The following is an 18,156-nucleotide window of genomic DNA, read 5'->3' as shown; positions in this document are numbered from 1 at the left end:
ACACACTTACTTTTCTTTTGATAGCTCTACTGTCAATACTTGCAAGAGTGCATGTCAATAATTGTAGAAGGCAATGTTCGCTACTTTGGAACCTACTAGACCATGAGTGACAAACAATGACAGAAAGCCAACAACTAAGTGAAAGCCTGTCAATGACCCACAAATACAGACAAGCACTGACCTGCAGAGAGTGACCCACATTCATGCAGACAGGGAAACAGATGGACAGACAGACAGAGAATTGCCGGATAGGCACAGAGTTGAAACTGACCAGGACTTTGTGTTGCCCGGTGAGGTTTGGTGGCTCACAGAGTAACTGAGTGTCCGACACAGTAAGAGAACAAGGTGTATCCCCGATCAGCACCGTGTAGTTGAGCCTAGCTCCACCAGATGCAGATGGCACCAGGTTACGTCCCTGCAACATATAATATAAAATTTAAATATATCAAGCACATTTCACATTTTAAGACCAAACAGCTCAAACATTAAACCTGAACTCTGTACTGAGAATCTTAAAAAAACAATATTTGTTTGATCTAAGAGATCCAATTAAAAACATGATTCTGTGCATGAACTATTTGACCAGACAAGCAACTGTTCACCAGAAAAATAGTATGCTTTAGCATCATTCAATGTTTATGCATCAGTGGAGTTAGTGTAAACAGCTATAAGGGCATTCACAGAGCACATCACCTGCCAGGGCCTAGGCGCTACTTTGCAAGTTTGCAAAGAACCAAAAGTTAATTGGTTTTTCTGGTCCCCATTCTGCACCTTTCCACCAAGTTTTATGAAATTCAGCTTGGGTAGTTTTTGCATATTCTTGCTGAGAGACAAAACAAACAGCACTGATCACATCCCTTTGCCTTGGCTTTTGTCTTGCGAAGAAGGCTTTCTGTCAGTTTCTGTACTGCACTGCGGACTGCCACAGAGTCTATTTTTTATTTTTTTTTGCAAGAAAGCTGCTAAATTATTTTAGCTAACAAAGGCAGATTACTTCAAGACACAAACCAATATGCCATGCTGTTCTCTCTTGCCAAACGTAGCTAAAGATTTAACTTCCTTGCAGTGGCACATGAAAGTAAAGGGAAGAAAAGTAAGGCAGAAAAAAATTATTTTAAAAAGTACAAAAGAAGTGTTGTCCGTTCTTTGACAGGAAGCATTTGAGTTCACAGGGAGAAGAACATCAGACAGAAAAAGTCAGCAGTTATGTCCACCGTGGTCTGAAATATTTATTAAAAAGGCATAAAAATTAATGGGGAAACAGAGGGGTTGATGTGTGTGGAAGAAATAAAATCTGATCAAATGGGATAAGATTTTTTTGATCACTGAATCAAGCAACAGACTATTTATAGCACTGAGCATAAGGATAGAATTACATTAGGTTATGTGTACTGAAGATAAAACAAATGCTGTTATGAAAGCCACTTAGTGTTTTTAAGGTTTTGCCTTACTCTGAAATGGGAACTGAAACTAGACTCATTTCTGGGAAGCTCTCCATCAACTTACTTTGAGTATGATGGGAGCTCCAGGTTTCTGCTCCAAAACACCCGAAAGGCTGAGGGGCTCCAGGTAAGGGTTGGGGTAGTAGACAAAGCTTGTGTTGTTATAGGTGAGCAGAGCTTGGACATTGTTGAAGACAAATCCAAACTCATCCACATGTTTCACTGTCTCATGGTCTGTGGTGTACTCCACCTTCAGAGATGGAGCGAAGCAGCTGATGGTGGTTGTGTTCAGAACTTTGCACACCTGGAGAAGAATCAGATCAGGTTTTTTAAGTTACACCACATTATCCACAACCTGACAATGTAGTGAGTGAAATATTACAGCAGCCAGACTGTACGTATTATGATATACAAGTTTTATATCTTCCAGTAATTATTCATTTAACCTCAAAGGAAAATTAAGTACAGCAATTAATGAAGCACCACTTGTAGTTTTTATATATGTAGGAACCATTTTTGCTAAATAGATCTGAACAGATGTCTCACTTTGTGCCCAAATGTTATACTACTAATAACTATCCTGTTATTTCGAACATCCAGATGTTAGACCCTTTAAAATCCTATTCAACTTGCATATTAACAGAATAATATCTACTAGAATCTGTTTCATATTAAGCCAATCACTCGATTACGAGAGTGAAATTCTGTGGGCTTTTTCGCCCCTATACTTCTTCAAAGTCTCCTTTAAAAATGAGCTGTCCCTTTAAATTTCACCAGCTTGACACCAGTTTCTAGTTAGCTTTAGTCAGATCTAGTTTTGCACAGAAAGCTATTTGAAGTAAATTAAATGCTTTTGTGATTCTTAACATTTTCAAGTAATTCCAGTTATGTTTTCGAGATATGTGTGATAAAGATGCTGCCCTCATTAAATTCACCAGTGACCCTTTTCTAGCAGCCGTTTCGGGTTAAAGTTCAACTTTAATCCCTTCAGATCTCAGCTTTGCCAGTAACACTGTCGAACATGCAGCTTTAATTGACTGGCTGAAAATTTGGGCTGGCATCGTTAACACATCATTTAATTGGCTCTGGGCAAACTTCTCACATACAACATGTTCCACATAAAAACACCCTAATTTATCAAACACAAAAACTGAAGGTCCTTGTTTTCTCTTACATTCGTGCAAGCAAATAATGCCATCATTCTCTCTCTGGCATCTCTGCAATAGTTATCTTTTCTGCCAGGGTGCAGTCCTAAAGCAAATCCATGACTAGTAAGAAGTGGAAAACTTGCTCCCAAAGGACCCTGGTCTTTTGCCAACAGGGTCCCAACACTTTATAACAATCAATCACTTTGAGCGACCTGCCTGAGCAGTTCAGGCGAGCAGAATTAGCTCCATAAATCACCTCCAAAAGTGAGTTGTTCATCCATATCATTTTTTAAATCTTCTTTTGGAATGATCCTTTATGTAAACCTGTTCTCACTTCTTTTTTCCTCCCCAAACCTCTTCCTCTTCAATCACATTATAAAAATGATTATACCACAGCACTGAATCTGTCTAAATACAATCATAACAAATCACAGATTTAGAGTAAATTTATTGACGTATGCTTTTTAAAAACTAAATATAACTATAAATCAGCAGTTTTTACACTCACATTGACAGATTCATGCCCAGCATATTTGACTCTGACGCGTGGTTCCTGAACTACATCCAGATTGGTGCCAGTCACGGTCAGAGTGGTGTGTCCACTGTTTAGAGGAAAGAAATACATATTTATTGTTCAAACAAGCACATACGTGCACAATGCTCTCAAAGCAACCTGCTGAAATGCTGCTGCTTTTTCATCATGATTTAAATTAGAATGATAACCACAGAGACATCTGTGTTTTTAAACATTTCCCAGAAAACCTGCATTAATGCAGGCTTGAGGAGGAATAGCTGGGATGGTAGCTCAGGCTTTGTTATTGGACAGATCAAACGGAGAACCAGCTGGCTGCTATTTTATATTCATCCATAACTGCGAGACTGGCATAGCACGAATACAGGTGCTGCTTGTTTACATATCTGCGCTAGATGTGATTAAAATAAACAACACGCTCTAATCTCTGAATAACCTGAACTGCAGTGCGAGCTTAGAAAAATGTGGAAGTAGAAAGTCGGAAAAGTGAGACAAAGAGGTCAAAATACAGGAGAGGTGGAAAAATGCTTAAAAAAACTGGTCGGTCAAGTCAGCCTGACAGAGTGCCAATCCTTCTCTTCTCACACTTCAAAGGCTACCTAAGCTTGTAGTGCCTCATAGTGGGAATGCAGATTCATGATGAGGGCTCTTGATTGCAGCTCCACAAAGCTCCTCCTGTCACTAGGCTGAGGGCCAGGGTGTCTCTCTGAAGTCTAATCTGCAGGGACGTAGTGCCGAGTAATCCCACCCTAACTCTAATTAAGTGCCATCTTTTATTTAGCAGAGTCCAGGTAGTGCACCCTTCAACTGCGATACAAATGTTCACGTAGCAGGTTCATTATTGTAATATTAACTGCATAGAACTCATTCATGTAGAATCGTGAATATTTGAGTCAAAGATGGTTTGTTTGGGGGGGTTTTTTGACTATGATTGTTTATATAGATAACAATGTTGTGGCTAGTGACTTGATAATATCTCTGCAACCCTGACAGTATTGCCAAACTCTCAGATTTCCTAAGAGACTTTCTATGAAGAGCTGTATTATTAATCCCATTGTACCGAAACTGGCTTCAATTCACGGAGGAGTTGTTTGTGAGATAATTCTCAATATATAGGAGTAAATGGAGCTTAACACCTAAATTACCTGCTTCTTGACAAAGAAAGCCAATGCCACATTACTTTGGTCAGAAATGATTAGTTTTAACAAATAATGTAGGGTGCCCTGTTTCTTTGGGTATTAAAAGGGTAGCTGTTCTCTAGCTGTCTAAATTGTCCTCTACGCCCTGGTTAGAGGACTAAAGGACCACTACTCCTCCATTGCCAAAAGAAATGGGAGGACTAGGGCCAAGTGATGGGCCAAGAGGGATTGGGCTTTAGTCAATGAACACTGAAGCTTATCTGTGCAGTGCAGTCCTGGAACAACATCTGTATTTCATAATATTGTGTTGTTGTCTTGGACTTCTTTATGTTGAGAAGTGTTTTTATTTTTTATCCTTTCAGGTTACGTGCATGAGGGGGCCAGAACATTTGAAATGGCTAACCAGCACAAAACTATTACTGTTACCACGGTCCATATAATTAAATTAACACCTCTGTGACAGCATCAATAAAAACTGAACATTATAGCCTTCGTAAAAAGGAAACTTTATGGGAATTGTACCCATTTTTTGAGAAAAGTGAATCACACATAGTACAAGTTTTTCTGTGCCACTGACTTTACACATAGATTCACAACTTGTGTGTGGGTGTTGATTTAATCTAAATGAAGTATTGGATATTTATGACAGAAAACAGTTAAACATGAAGTGCATGAAGTCCTCTTTCACACATGCATCATCTGCAACACATTTTGCAACATGAAAACTGTCACTTGCAAGATGAGATCATTTGCACTTTTTTAATTGTCACACGTTCCTATGATTAGGCTAGTAACAGCGTTTATTCAGTACTTAATTTTTTTATGTTACCTGGTAATGCTCCACAGGGGCTCAATGCGCTGTACTGTGGGGTCTTCTATGTACTCAAAGGTCAGACTTCCAGGAACCTTGGCGCGGTCAACACTCAAACTGACTTGCACTGGCCCCGCTCCAGTCACCGATGGAGCAGAGAAGCACACAATCTCTGACTTGGTCCTCCTGGTGAGATTACCAAAAGAGAGATTTATTCATGCCTTTGATTGTGACTGCCCACTCAGTGCTGCAGTGGCAGACTTCACGTCACTATGAGCCATGCGCATTACGGTGAGAGGAGAGGATTCATTATAGTCTGTCCCATCTCTTCCTCGTTACAGACACATTAGGGATGGAACACTGTAATTAGAGGGTGCTCAAATTAATGGCTTCCTTGCCTCACCCACCTGACTGCTACAATGTGAGGCATTTTGAACTTTAAATAGATATCTATAAATACACAGAGAACAAAACTTACTACAGTGAGTTTCATCATCTCCTCACTAATTATCAAAGACTTTTAATTTAACGCACAGACACATAATTGTATCAAAGGTGTGCTTTTTTAAAAGAGTGACCTCATACAGTTTTTAATTGATATTAGTGAAGGCTAAATCTTTAATATTGTGCAGAGGCAATCTAAATTTAGTGCTTGTGAGTCAGGAATCATTTTTAATGTGAGATTAAGATGATGTCAAGGGGTTATATTACTCACCTGTATAGCTCACATGTCTGATTACCAAAGTACACATTAACGGTACTGCCAGCTCCTAGATTCTCCCCGACTACAGTGACCTTGGTGCCCCCAGATTCAGGTCCTCGGCCTGGAGTCAGTGCCAACATTGCAGGGGTCTTTGGAAGAAAAAGAAAATCATTCATGTTTCATTTAGCATACGTGCCAACGCAGAATACAATATGTCTTATTAACTGTGTGATTCTGATAAACCCTGTTCTTCCAGCCTTGGCTCAGTAAGTCTCTGTAGAACTAAAAAGTTAAGAGCAAAATTGTTATAAAAGGTAGACCAAGGTCTAATAATTTATTGAGTATCAAGGCTATAATTATTTTAAAAATGAGTAATACTACACCACATGCTCAGAAACAGAGCCCTCTTTGGGATAAGGTGCAATAAACCAGAACATTGTTTTCATCAGCCACTAACAAAAATACCACAGTTGAAAAGTCATTCCTAATTATTTTTTAAACTGTCTTGTGCACAGTCTGTGCTGCACTTAAAATGCATTGAGAGTCTTATTCTCTTCCTTGCCAGTTGATGATTGCAGTTGCCTGAACCGATCGAACTGGTTAGCTTTTACCTACAATCATACAAACACTTCGCGTTTATTTTGGAAAAAGTGGACAAGTTACACGTGTTTCAGTGTCAGAGTTACCACAAAGGAGTAGAGCTGGGAAGACTGTGCTCGTAGCTCTGGTCTACATTCGCCAACACACAGCATAACTGGACCTGGAGTACTTCCTTCAGGAGCTGCAGCCATCTCACACACAATCCTTTCAAGACAAAAAAGTAAAAAAACAAAATATGTATGTGGGTGCACAAAAACACAGGCATCGTGCATAATAGTAATAGCAGCATCCAGGCATACACACAGAAGAATCACTGCACTGCATCACATTTGTTATGAAGTGCACTGCCGGAAGATGGCCGGCGTGATTGAGGTAGACTTTCATGGAAGTTGTGGGTCAATACAGAAGCCCATCTTTCTTCTGAATGGGAAACCTATAACAGCAGTATAACTCAAATGATAAACTACACCCCTCCCCATCTCCAGCACGATTGCCACCCACCATTACCTCCGGTTACCATGACAACATAGTGGATTCTTCAATAAATCAGTATTGCCTGTCAGGTCAATAAGATAAAGTACGCCATGAATAAGTCATTATAGCAACTGACCCCACGCTGAAATTAATGGTAGTAACAGCTGTAATGCCATGTTTTAAAGCACTGTTTGTGCCAAATGAATGGCCCTGCCAAATGCACAGCTCTGCACAAGAAACTTGTCCTGCGATACAATAAGAGCACCCAATGAATCGTCCCTGCCCAGCCCTTCTATTCATACATCACGTGAGTTTTCCAATTTTGTGCTGGCATGTTTTTTTTCCCTTTTTTTTTTACCCCCCCTTCTTTAGAAGGATATAAATAAAGTCCCTGCAGCCTGAGCCCAATTGCATTACATGGCTGTGAGAGAAACACATGGCTAACAGATTGTCCCTCCAGTCAGCGACATGCAACGCATTTCAATTACAGCTGTGCCGACAGCCTTATAACGACAATGACACAAAGACTGTCTCTTCCTTTGGCTCTGACTGCACCAGAGCAATACAAAGAACCATGCACAATCCTACAACCTGATGAGGCATCACAGAGTATCCAGCTTATTCAGAATGTGCTAGTGTCTTTATGGGGAAAAAAATATGTAGAAAGAAGGAGATAGGGAGAGTGCACGCATTTATTTAATAGTACTATATCAGTACTATTTATTAGTACTGGAGGGGAGGAGTTTCTCTTACTGTTCTGCAGTGATGTATCCCTCCTCCTGTGGTGTGCACTGCACTCCTGCCACTTCCACGTTACCAACCAGCTCAGAGAAGGATAGACCAAGGTTCAAGCCCTGGATTGTCACCAGGGTGCCCCCTTCCAAAGGTCCAGCAACTGGGTTGACCTACATAGAAGAGAGGAATTAAATAAATTAAATAAATATTATAAAGCTTTATTCTTGTACATATTTTTTGAATAATTCTTGTATATTTTTTTCCACATAAATAATGTGCACTTCCATACTGGAAAAAAAGATGCTATAAAGAGAGTTAAACTTGGCCAAACCCAAAAGAATTTCAATTATCATAAAATGCAAACACTTTAAGTTCTTACTAAAAATTTGGCTTTGAGCACTGCCTTAAAATATAGGCTTTTGACTATTTTGATCAAGAAATATTGTCCTATAATATGTGGAATAGTAGAATCACACTTTAAAAACTTAAAACTGGATCTGTGTAGCCTTTCTTTATTCTTGGGAAGCAAATATTAAGTAAATATACCATAAGTCTGTGTGTGAAATGCTCAGCTTTCATAGCAACTGGGTCTCTTCAGAAAACCTTGAAATCCACCATAATTCCAAGCAAACTTTAATGAATAATGCAGTGAATAACAAAGCCTTGAGAAAACCTATTCACAGCCCTTTCCAGTGTCAAGTTAACCATCCCAGCAGGAAACCGTTGGACCTACAGAACAGAACAGGAGCAATGCCGGAGCGACACTCCCTCCACTCCCAAGCAGCGCTCAGTAGTTGATTCATTCGGCTGCAGCTCCTTCAAAAACCCCAATAATGTAACAGGAACATCAAAGGCTCCCGGCTCTTTGAAGTGGAAGAGCCTTGCATCTCTGTGCCTGACCCACTGCGCCTCATTCAAGAGAATGAACAGGAGTTTGTGACATAAAAGATCCATCATCACTTTCTAAACAGACTGAATACGTTTAGCTGTCAAGCACTTAGGGTATTCAGCTGGTGTGGAACAAAATGTAAGATAGGCTCAGGTAAACAAGCACTTGGAAGAAAAACTGGAAGTTGGCCACAGAGAAAATTAGAGTTATTTATTGATATGTACAGTATGAACTACTTGTATTTGTTAAAAAGATGTCTGGCATGTGGTTTTCGGATAGTATTATGTACAGATAAAAGATGTGATTTCGGAAAGTAACTTCTCAAAATCTTCGAACAGAGTTAGACTTTTTTTGTCGCTCTAAGGTCTATCAACCTGTTTCTCTATGTCTCGCTTGCTGTAATGGCAAATAGAAGCAAAATCAGGTATTTTATCCACTATAATAACCTGGTTCAACTCAGTTTCTCTGACAGACATGTTTTCAAACATGATAGTGATGGAGTTATTTTAATGCAATGAGTTGTTTTCTCTCTTTCCTTTGAATTTTAAAAAGAAATTAAATAGAACATTTACTTATAAATTGCTGGATCTTAGCACACAACTACTACAAATTTGTACCCAGGTCCCAGAAACCACTTCTAAACTAACGTCCTTCTTAGCTAACCATTTAATTAACTACTTAGCTGTGTTTGCATTATTTGAATTCACCATATGCTTAAACTTGATGGTTTAAAATGGAGCACTGTAACAAAAAATAATTTCCCCCAGGGATCAATAAAGTATTCTGATTCTGATTCTGATTCAATAGGATGACTCAGCAACAGACAACCCAAGTGCACTAATGAGCCACAGACCTCCGTAATGCGTGGGTTGGTGCATTTGACATTCCTGGCAGAAAGATCCAGCCAGCGGCTAGCGTAAGGGGAAATGGGAGGACAGTGCTGCTTCATGGTGCACCGGCCCTCACCGCTACACCAGCCACACTGGAACTTCCTCTCTGCCCGCAGACACATGCCACAGCTGTCCCGTAGGGCACTGCATTTGTAGAGATGCACTGTAGGATAACAGAGACAACAGTGTAACAATACTGTAATATATGAAAACCTATAAAATATACTGTACATGCACCAAAATTTAGACCAGCAGGGAGTGCAATTTGGTAAACTAAAAAATTTTATGAAATAACAAAAGAGAACACAAACTCAAACAGTTGGTTTTCACTGTCATCGCCACAAATAACTGCAAAGTCATCATGTGTATTCAATAAAAATAATTTAATAAGGCATGTTTATGCACATGGCCTATTTCAAGGATTAAGAAAAAGATCATGAGTAATCCAATAAACCCGTCTTTGAAGTTTGCCTTTTACATCCTTTCCAGTAAGTAACCTTTATTTATACCCATGTAAATGAACTTCCTTAAATAACAGCAAGGCCTGTTAAAATTCATGGCATGCATATATTTTGGTCAATGGGGATGTATTTAATGTACCACCCACCATGACAGCTGACAAGCACCTTTCCGTGCAGGATGATGGACAAGAAACCAAAAGCGGCAGTAAGAGCCAAGCTGAGCAAATATGAAAAATCATCCTTCACCCCTTCAGGTGTACAAGTGATTGGGTGCTCTTTGATAACACTCCCTGCTATTGTGAACTTTCTCTCAAGGCCCTTCAGGAGCCTTCAAGTGCTTTCTATGACCCATCTATACCCTGTAGATTGAGTGTTTTACACTTCTCTGGTATGGCAGTGATAGATGACAGAGGCACCTTTAATCTTCTCTGGATTGTCAATGATGAAATTGCCGTTCCATACAATGGAGAGGTCCACTGCCAGGTCACTGATCTTCACACCCTCGTACATATACTGAAAAGCAGAAACCAAAAGTAAGAGAGTGTTCAGAATAGGGGGGAGAGGGGAATTCAAAGGGAGACAGGGCACAGAGTATAAAAAAGATGGAGAGAGACAGAGTAGGGAAAATGAGGGGATGAAAGGGCAGCAGCGAGACAATGCTTTTAACCATCTGTCATTTCTGCCATGGTTGTCTGCTCCTCTACTCTTTGACATGTAGGGACGCAAACCCAGGCTGGGGTGGCCGATCATCCACATCTGAAGAAAAATGGCCTTTTCATACATTGTCACAGAGTGCCAAGGTGTGCTTTTCCATTGAAATTTAGCCTGTGATTTGTATTGTGTAAAAAATTGGGCAAGAAATATCCTGTGCTCCTCCATAACTTATGCCATTCAAACTGAGATACGGTTTTGAGATACAGTCGTATAGTTGTGGTGTATTTCGTTTTTAACCATGCAACAATTTTCCCTTCTCTCCTTCGTTACTTCCCTGTTACTCCCCTTCTTTCTCTTACATGCTTTTCACAATTCCTTATCACTTTCCCTTTCCTCTACTTTTGCCTCGGTGTGCTTGACACTTCAGGCGGTATTCACTGATGCTGATATACCCTATGTACCTTGCCTACACAGCATCCAAGCCGTCTGCCTCATTTGACAGCTGTGAGACTCCCGCTGGGAGTGTTTGAGGTCATACCGAGCTGTTCTGGCACTGCACACTGGTGCTGTTGAAGCGGAGCGCCGTGACACGGTGGCTGACACCCTGCACATTCACCACACACTCATAGCCCCGCTGGCCCGACTGTGGCTGAGGAAGGTTCCGGGCCCTCAGGGTAATGGGTCGAACCTCACCAGCCGGAATGAGAATTTCTCCAGAGTTAAGAAGCTGAGGACATGCCTGTGAAAGGAACATACGAAGAACTGCAATTTTACTTTTTACAGTAAATACGTATCAACTGCCTCAATATTAAACAGGTAGCATTTATGATATTTTCAAAGTTAGCTTCCTTATGACAGATTGAGCTGTGTATCTAAAACACACACATTATAGTTTCTGTACACTAGTCTATGTTGGTTTGCATGCACATCTGTTTGTTTTGTTGAATGTAGCCTAATATGACATAATCCATATGAATCTGTAATATGACTCAGGGATTAGTGGGGCAAAGAAATCACTAATCCAAATAGACTTTGCATTCACATGGTGCATCATTTTTCTACAGTAAAGTTGATTGATATGTAGGAACTCACTACCTCTTCAGCTATATCAGCTAGACTCTATTCCAGAGTTCAAATCTCACCTGTTTACGTTCACATATCAAGTACAACCCTGTTTTCTACTCTATTAAGCATTTAATTATCTATATTATTACTAGGAATTGTATGGACAGGTGGCTCTTTGCTGAAATATTTTCACAACATATTGACGAACTGCCATTAAACTGCTGCATGATTAGTAAGGATAATACAGTCTTTGGTAAACCTCTGAGTTTTCTTCTAATATCACTAGTAGTACACAGTTTCCTCTAATCAGCTAAAATATATAACATCCTCCAGGATGGATTGGCAAAAATATTTGTATACATATTTATACTAAAGTTCCTGAAAGACCAATTATCATGACATTTGACAAAAAAATGATTCAAAGTATTCATTATGAAAAAAAGTATTCACAATTTTTTAAATTCTGTCATCTACAGCTTTTATATGCTTTTAATGTGAATAGCACTTTGGTTTATGACTAAACACTTGGAAAACTAATGAAATTCTCTTTAGTTGCTAATGTGCTTAGTGCTGACCGTTAATATGCAAAAAAACTAAGTGGAAGATGATATTTGCTAAAATGAGCATGTTAGGGTGCTGATCGAACCATCCTTCTCCCCGTATGGCTTTGCAAGGCCACTGGTGTGGCTGTAAGGTTTTTATCCTAATGATTCTTTGCAGAGAATGTGTTTTTGTTTACTTGGATTTCTACCTTTAAGGCAAAAGTGTCATATATCATCAGAAAAATTGTGTTCCTGAAAGCAAGACTTCAATCTGCTCTAGTATTTCTATGAAAGTACCTCCGAGGCGTTGACTCTGCCCTCCTGGAAAGAACAGCTGCTTGGGTCGTGCGTGCACAGGTTGCGGTATTTACACCAGTGACAGCGAAAAGTGCTGTTTACACAGGACAGACACCTGCAGGACAAAATGAACACATTATGACAGACTGTTCACTAAGTGTGCCATGCAACACTACCGCATTTACACAGATTGTAAACCCTGCCCATCATCTGCATGTTCCCTTTCTCAGACTTCGTAAAGGACTGCAGACGGGAGACTAATGAAGGATTGTGCTGAATTTATCTTGACACTCTCTTTTATGAAGATGTCCTCAGGCAGCATGAATGTGTTTTGTTTTTTTTTGTTTGTGCGTAACAAAGCATTACCTTCAGCTTGAAATATTGGTAGGAGAGAAACCGTTCACATGTCACTGTTAGTTAAAGCATAAACAGTCATTCTAGGAATATAAAAAATGATGTACACTAGTATCAAGGACACAGTGTCCTTAATACATCTAAATTTGACTACTACAGCTTTTCATTTTATTATGTTGTTTGCAGTTAACACTATGCCAATCTTCTCAGGATTGTGTACAAAATCAGAATGGAAATAACCGAATGTTTCATGGGTAGAATTGTGCAACAGCTCTGGCTTGGATTCAGTCACCTACAACAAGCGGTCAGTTGTGGATTAAGGTTGTGGAATCTATCCAACGAGATTTAATCACATTTTGGTCAACAAACATGGAAGCAGTGCTAATACAGCAGAGATGAACGATACACAGCTGTTCATAAACCAATAAAGCAATTGTATAGATTCTGATTAGGGTCTATCCTCTTTTCCTGTTGGGGAGGTTGTTGACTTTCCTGCCTCTAATTAAGTTCTACCAGAGTGTAGGAAGAGGATCCATGCATTATCACAGTCTGTTAATCCTAAATTGTCCTGCTGAATGAGATGCAGCCATGAGAAAACTATAAAAACACTAGTAGAGCTCCAACACTGCAGCTCATAGTGAGTTACAAATGCCAATAAATGTAGAGCAGCTTCATTAAAATTTGATATTAATTAGCTGCCCAGGGCCAGTATGGACATAAAAATGTGTGCTTGTGGGTGCATGTGTTAGAATGAAATTCGGGGGGTTGCGCATTAATAGAGCTGGACTGGCAGGGTGCTGCAAACACTGGATAATTAATTATGGAGGGTGATGTGGTGGTGAGGTGATGGTGGTAGCGGAGGTAGAGGGGGAGAAAGAGGTGCTGGGTTAGGAGTGTGTTTGGTCTGAAATATTAATCACAGGAGTATACAGGGTCACCCTGCAGCTAATGGAGGCCGTACTGGGGTGGGGCGGATGTGATGAGCTTCCAACTGTTTTCTTCTAATGGCTTAATATGGTTATATTGCAGCGTTTATGTCACAGTCAAAGAGCATTGTGAATAAGTGGCATGTGGGCTAATTTTCTGGGTTTACTATAAATACTCCATCAGTCAAATGTTTCCTCCCAAAGTGGATACAGAGGCTAGCTTTTGTCACTCATGGCTGGGTGTAATTCAACGTTCAGTTAAGTGAAGCCTATGTTTAAGCACATCAATTAAAACCTCAAAAAAAAAGCATGTGTTGGCTCATGATGTGTGACTCACTTGAAGTAGATTTTAAAAAAAGCACACGTTGTAGGTTTAAGTTCTTTAAAGTAAATAATTAAATTTTCCTTATTTAGAGTTTTGTTAATGTTGCTGTGAAAACTTATAAAGTGTTTGCTAACTTCTTTTAAAGCTGACAAATGCTGCTAATTGGCTTTCATCCTAATAAGATCCACATTTGTAGCAGTGCTTGCAATTGTTATTCACAAAGAAAGACTCTTGTCATATTTTACTGTTATGATAAATACAGCAGACATTTGCATAATGGCTCAAAGTCAAAACTGCGTCCCTGCCCAGTTAGTAGGCTTATATTGGATGACATTTAAATAATGTACTTTTAAATTATTTTACTTACCCTCAAGCATCAGAGCAAGGCTAAAAATATAAAATATCTTATGTCTAATATTGGAGGCAAACACAATTCTCTGGCAAGGCCCCTTGGGATGAAGTCAAAAGGGGGTGTGTGAATCTAGTACTTATCTTTTTAAGCAGCCGTCAGGGACTGTTGGTCTAGAGTGAAGCCATTTCTAGGTGTTAATATGTATAAGGGCTGCAACAAACAATTGTAGTTTATTACCGTTTAATCTAACAATTATTCTCTCTATTAATTGTTTAGTTTGTTGTACCTTTGTCTCCTATTTTGTACCGCAGACAGTTCAAAACTCAGAAGTACTTTGATATGAAACAGAGGAAAGCAGGAAATTCACACTGAGAAAGCTGAACCCTCAGAATGATTGAAGTTTTTTTGCTTAAAAAAGGAATAGAAAATAAACAATGATTAACTGTAAAAATATTTTCTGATCAGCTGGTGTTAAAACAGTAATTCAAAGACCAAGAAAACAACCATATAAAAGGCTGATCCAAACACTGCTGATTCTGTCAAAGAGCAGAACGACGATCTGTCCTCCTGTCATGTTTTGCAGTCTTTAATCCTTATAAACTCTGGGTCTTTTGTCCAAAGACAGGGGGTCATAAATGACAAATTTACTATGATCTTACTGGTAAATCTTTTGCAGTTAGTACATGATGTATATCATGAATGCTTCAGCTTTAATAGTTTTTTGCTGTATTGGATACCAGTTCGTAGACCTAAAACATTTTCTAGGATGAGTATTGAATTCAGTATTGAATTCAGTATTGAATTCACAGGAGTGTGCGGCAGACAATGATAGTTAACTGATACTTAAAGCTTCAACCAGTAAGCCCACAAACTGCTAGTTAAACCAGAGTCGAAACAAACAGGCCATGGCAAATGCATCATGTTGATTTAAATTAAACCTGACAGATAAATTGATCTCAAAGGTTATCTAACAGGCTGATCTTAAGTAGGGTTGGGAGCATCAGTACATCATTGCTCTAAATTAAATCGTGCTCTTCCATCTATTGAACAAATCAAAGATGTGGGGTGGATGGTGGATGGTGGGTTGGGGGGTGCAGGGGCAGCTGAACTCACATTTTATGTGTGCTGCAGTTGTAGAATTTCACCTCCGTGCTGGCGACCATTTGACCCGTTTCCTTTGAATTCAGACGAAGCTCTACCCCAGCCCAGTCTTAAAGAGAAGGACGCAGACGCAGCGTGGTGAGCGAAGGGAAAGCGAGAGGGAGTGGAAAAACATGTAAGAGAGTTGATGAGAGAGAGACAAAAAGGATGGGTGAAAGAATGAAAACAATGAGTGAAAAGAGAAGGTCAAAGTGAGGCAAAAAAAAAAAAAGTTAATGCTTTTATCACATTCCTGTAAAGAGCCACCTGGTGTCTGCATTCCTGGAAGGGCATATTGCTGTTGTCATGAGAAAACCTTCTGTCACAAACTTCAATTGAAGGATTACTTTAAATGCTCAGAGGAAATTCTACAGCTCCTTGGTACTCACCACATCTTTGGCTAAACAAAAACTGCAAGGGAGCCAATCTTTAAAGCAGACTCTTTTTGTTAGAGTCTAGAATATTGATACATTAATCCTTACATCTTATGTTAGCATCATTAAATATTGGTTATAGGTTTATATTTTTATTGATTTTTTTTACAATATACACTGATATCTGAGCTCACCTTGTCCCTCTGGTATTTGGGGAACATCTTTTCCAGCTGGGGAAAGACACATAACCCTGTTCCCCTTCACATGACCCTCCAATTCAGCCTGCTGGCCAAATGAACAAGTAATACCAGCAGAAAGGTCTGGAACATTGTTCACCTCAAGTAGAAGCTAAAAGAAAGCAGACAGGAAAGATTTAAGACACTGCTACACTTACAGTGGTGGGGAACAGTCTGACAGTGCGATGTCAGCACTATATAACAGATTCAGCTGTATATTTTATCACATCTAGTTTGAGAATAAGCCAATTTTGGAAATACGCACAAACACACACATTGTTCTTTCTTTCTTGCCTACAGTTAGATGAAAAGACAGATTCTTCTGTTGTACCAGTGTAGTAAATGCCCAGATAGATGGTTAGTTTATAACTTAACACTAAGACTGCATATAGGAGGAAAGAAGCTGGACTTATTCAAGATTTGTTTCAGTGAGATTTATGTATAGCATTTTTATTGACTGGGCGTTTTCCAGTTTTAATGCTAAGGTAACCAGCTTCTGGCTCCAGCTGCACATTTACCCACGAGTGATGTTGATCATCTCCTATATTACTCAAGAATAAAACAAACAAGCACATTGCCTCAAATGTCCCACGAGTCCTTTTAAGATGATGTTTTTTTTTACCTCCTAATGTCTTCTGTGCTCTTGGCTACTGGAGAAAGAGCAGCTAAATAGAGCTTTCAGAAAATGTAATCAACCTTTTGGCTGATGCATCAGAGGAGCAGACAGAGTACGCTACAATAACAACTCTCCCCCATTCACATTTGTCTCCAATCTCATAATACATGTTTTTAAACCAAAGTAAATATAGTGGATGCCCTACAGGGACCTTCTGTCTCAATTCACATCTCACAAAACGAATCTTCTCTCCCGGGCTTATTCTTACTGTACATGTGGATGAACAAGGATACTCCTGCTGATTGCTCATAAACACTGGCATTGTGAGTGGAGTGGCATTGCAGTGATTGGCGGAATGATAAGCAGACTCACAGGGACACTATGTGCTGATACAGCGATGCTGTCTGGGTGAGCAATAACCTTCACACAGCGGTCAATGTCTGTCGCAAAGTGGAAGGCTTCGTCTGCCCGTTGACACCGATCTCTTCTCGAACACCTGTGGAGAAACAGAAAGTTCCAGGTAAAAATGTATTAAATAATGTCGAGCTTAGTGTTGAATCTCACTGAGTTTTATATGTTATTGTTGGTCAATCAGCACTTCACTCCTAAAAGACCAGGCTGCTGCGGCTCAGAAGGTAGAGTTAATTATATACCAATCAGAGGGTCAGTGATTTGTATCACAGCTCCTCCGATCTGCAAGATACTGATCCCCAATTGGTGCCTGAAGCATCCATCAGACCATGAGTGTGTTTGACAGATAAAAAGTGCTTAAAGTGAATAGATTTGGGTTGTAGTGCCAAAGTACTTTAACTGCTCAGTGAAGGCAGAAAAGAGATATATACAGTTTTTGGGGAAAAAATTTTTTTTTTAAATTTTGCCTCTAAACACAATCTCTATCACTTAAAAATCCTCACAACTCACCACTGTTTCACATTCCTCATCCATGTCCTGACCCACCCTCGAATGGTTTTCTGCTACTTCTGACTTCCTCAAGCACTACCACAGTTCCTCTCTTGGCACCCTATTATATTCTTTCTCTAGAGCCACAAAAGCACAGTGCAACCCGTTCTGGCCCTCTCATAGTTGTCCATCAACACTCTCAATCCAAACATTCTATCTTTAATGCTCTTTCTCTGACATTCTGCCATACTGCTGCTACTGGTTATTAACTCTCTTCTTGGCCTAGCTTCAAAAACTCTTTCCCATATCATCATGGTAAGGCTCATCATCTTTATTCCTCTGTTGTCAGTATAGCTCTGCACATCATCTTTTTTTCTTGAAAAACAGTACCTGTACACTTCTTCTTCATTCCTCAGCCATCCTCTCACTCTCTATGATAGTGTTAAACAAGCTGGTCGAAACGTCCACTGCCCTCCCTCCTAGAAATCTCTGTATATTCACAGGTATGTCATCTGGACTGCTTGGACTGCAACTGCCTTTGCTCTCATCGT

At 39.7% G+C, this 18,156-nt stretch overlaps 1 protein-coding gene across 1 annotated transcript in view; it reads right to left on the bottom strand.

Moving 5' to 3' along the window:
• Nucleotides 1-18,156, bottom strand: part of LOC146670402 (plexin-A2-like) — an 86,472-nt gene that overhangs the window by 17,225 nt on the left and 51,091 nt on the right. Inside the window, exons 6-19 of the mRNA XM_085407294.1 lie at nt 17,078-17,201; nt 16,048-16,201; nt 15,453-15,549; nt 12,383-12,497; nt 11,017-11,217; nt 10,241-10,337; nt 9,327-9,526; nt 7,603-7,754; nt 6,462-6,579; nt 5,788-5,924; nt 5,091-5,258; nt 3,099-3,192; nt 1,507-1,746; nt 272-415 (exon numbers count right to left, since the gene is read on the bottom strand). Of these exons, the coding sequence (XP_085263420.1) occupies nt 272-415; nt 1,507-1,746; nt 3,099-3,192; nt 5,091-5,258; nt 5,788-5,924; nt 6,462-6,579; nt 7,603-7,754; nt 9,327-9,526; nt 10,241-10,337; nt 11,017-11,217; nt 12,383-12,497; nt 15,453-15,549; nt 16,048-16,201; nt 17,078-17,201 (2,041 nt within the window). The remainder of the gene's footprint in view (nt 1-271; nt 416-1,506; nt 1,747-3,098; nt 3,193-5,090; nt 5,259-5,787; nt 5,925-6,461; nt 6,580-7,602; nt 7,755-9,326; nt 9,527-10,240; nt 10,338-11,016; nt 11,218-12,382; nt 12,498-15,452; nt 15,550-16,047; nt 16,202-17,077; nt 17,202-18,156) is intronic.

Source organism: Rhamphochromis longiceps, linkage group LG5, assembly GCF_057381845.1.
Source record: "Rhamphochromis longiceps isolate RC_006_pf linkage group LG5, R_longiceps_female_GT1.1, whole genome shotgun sequence".
Lineage (NCBI taxonomy): Eukaryota > Metazoa > Chordata > Actinopteri > Cichliformes > Cichlidae > Rhamphochromis > Rhamphochromis longiceps.
Note: the sequence above shows the minus strand (reverse complement) of the source record. Positions and strands in the feature narration are given on the sequence as shown.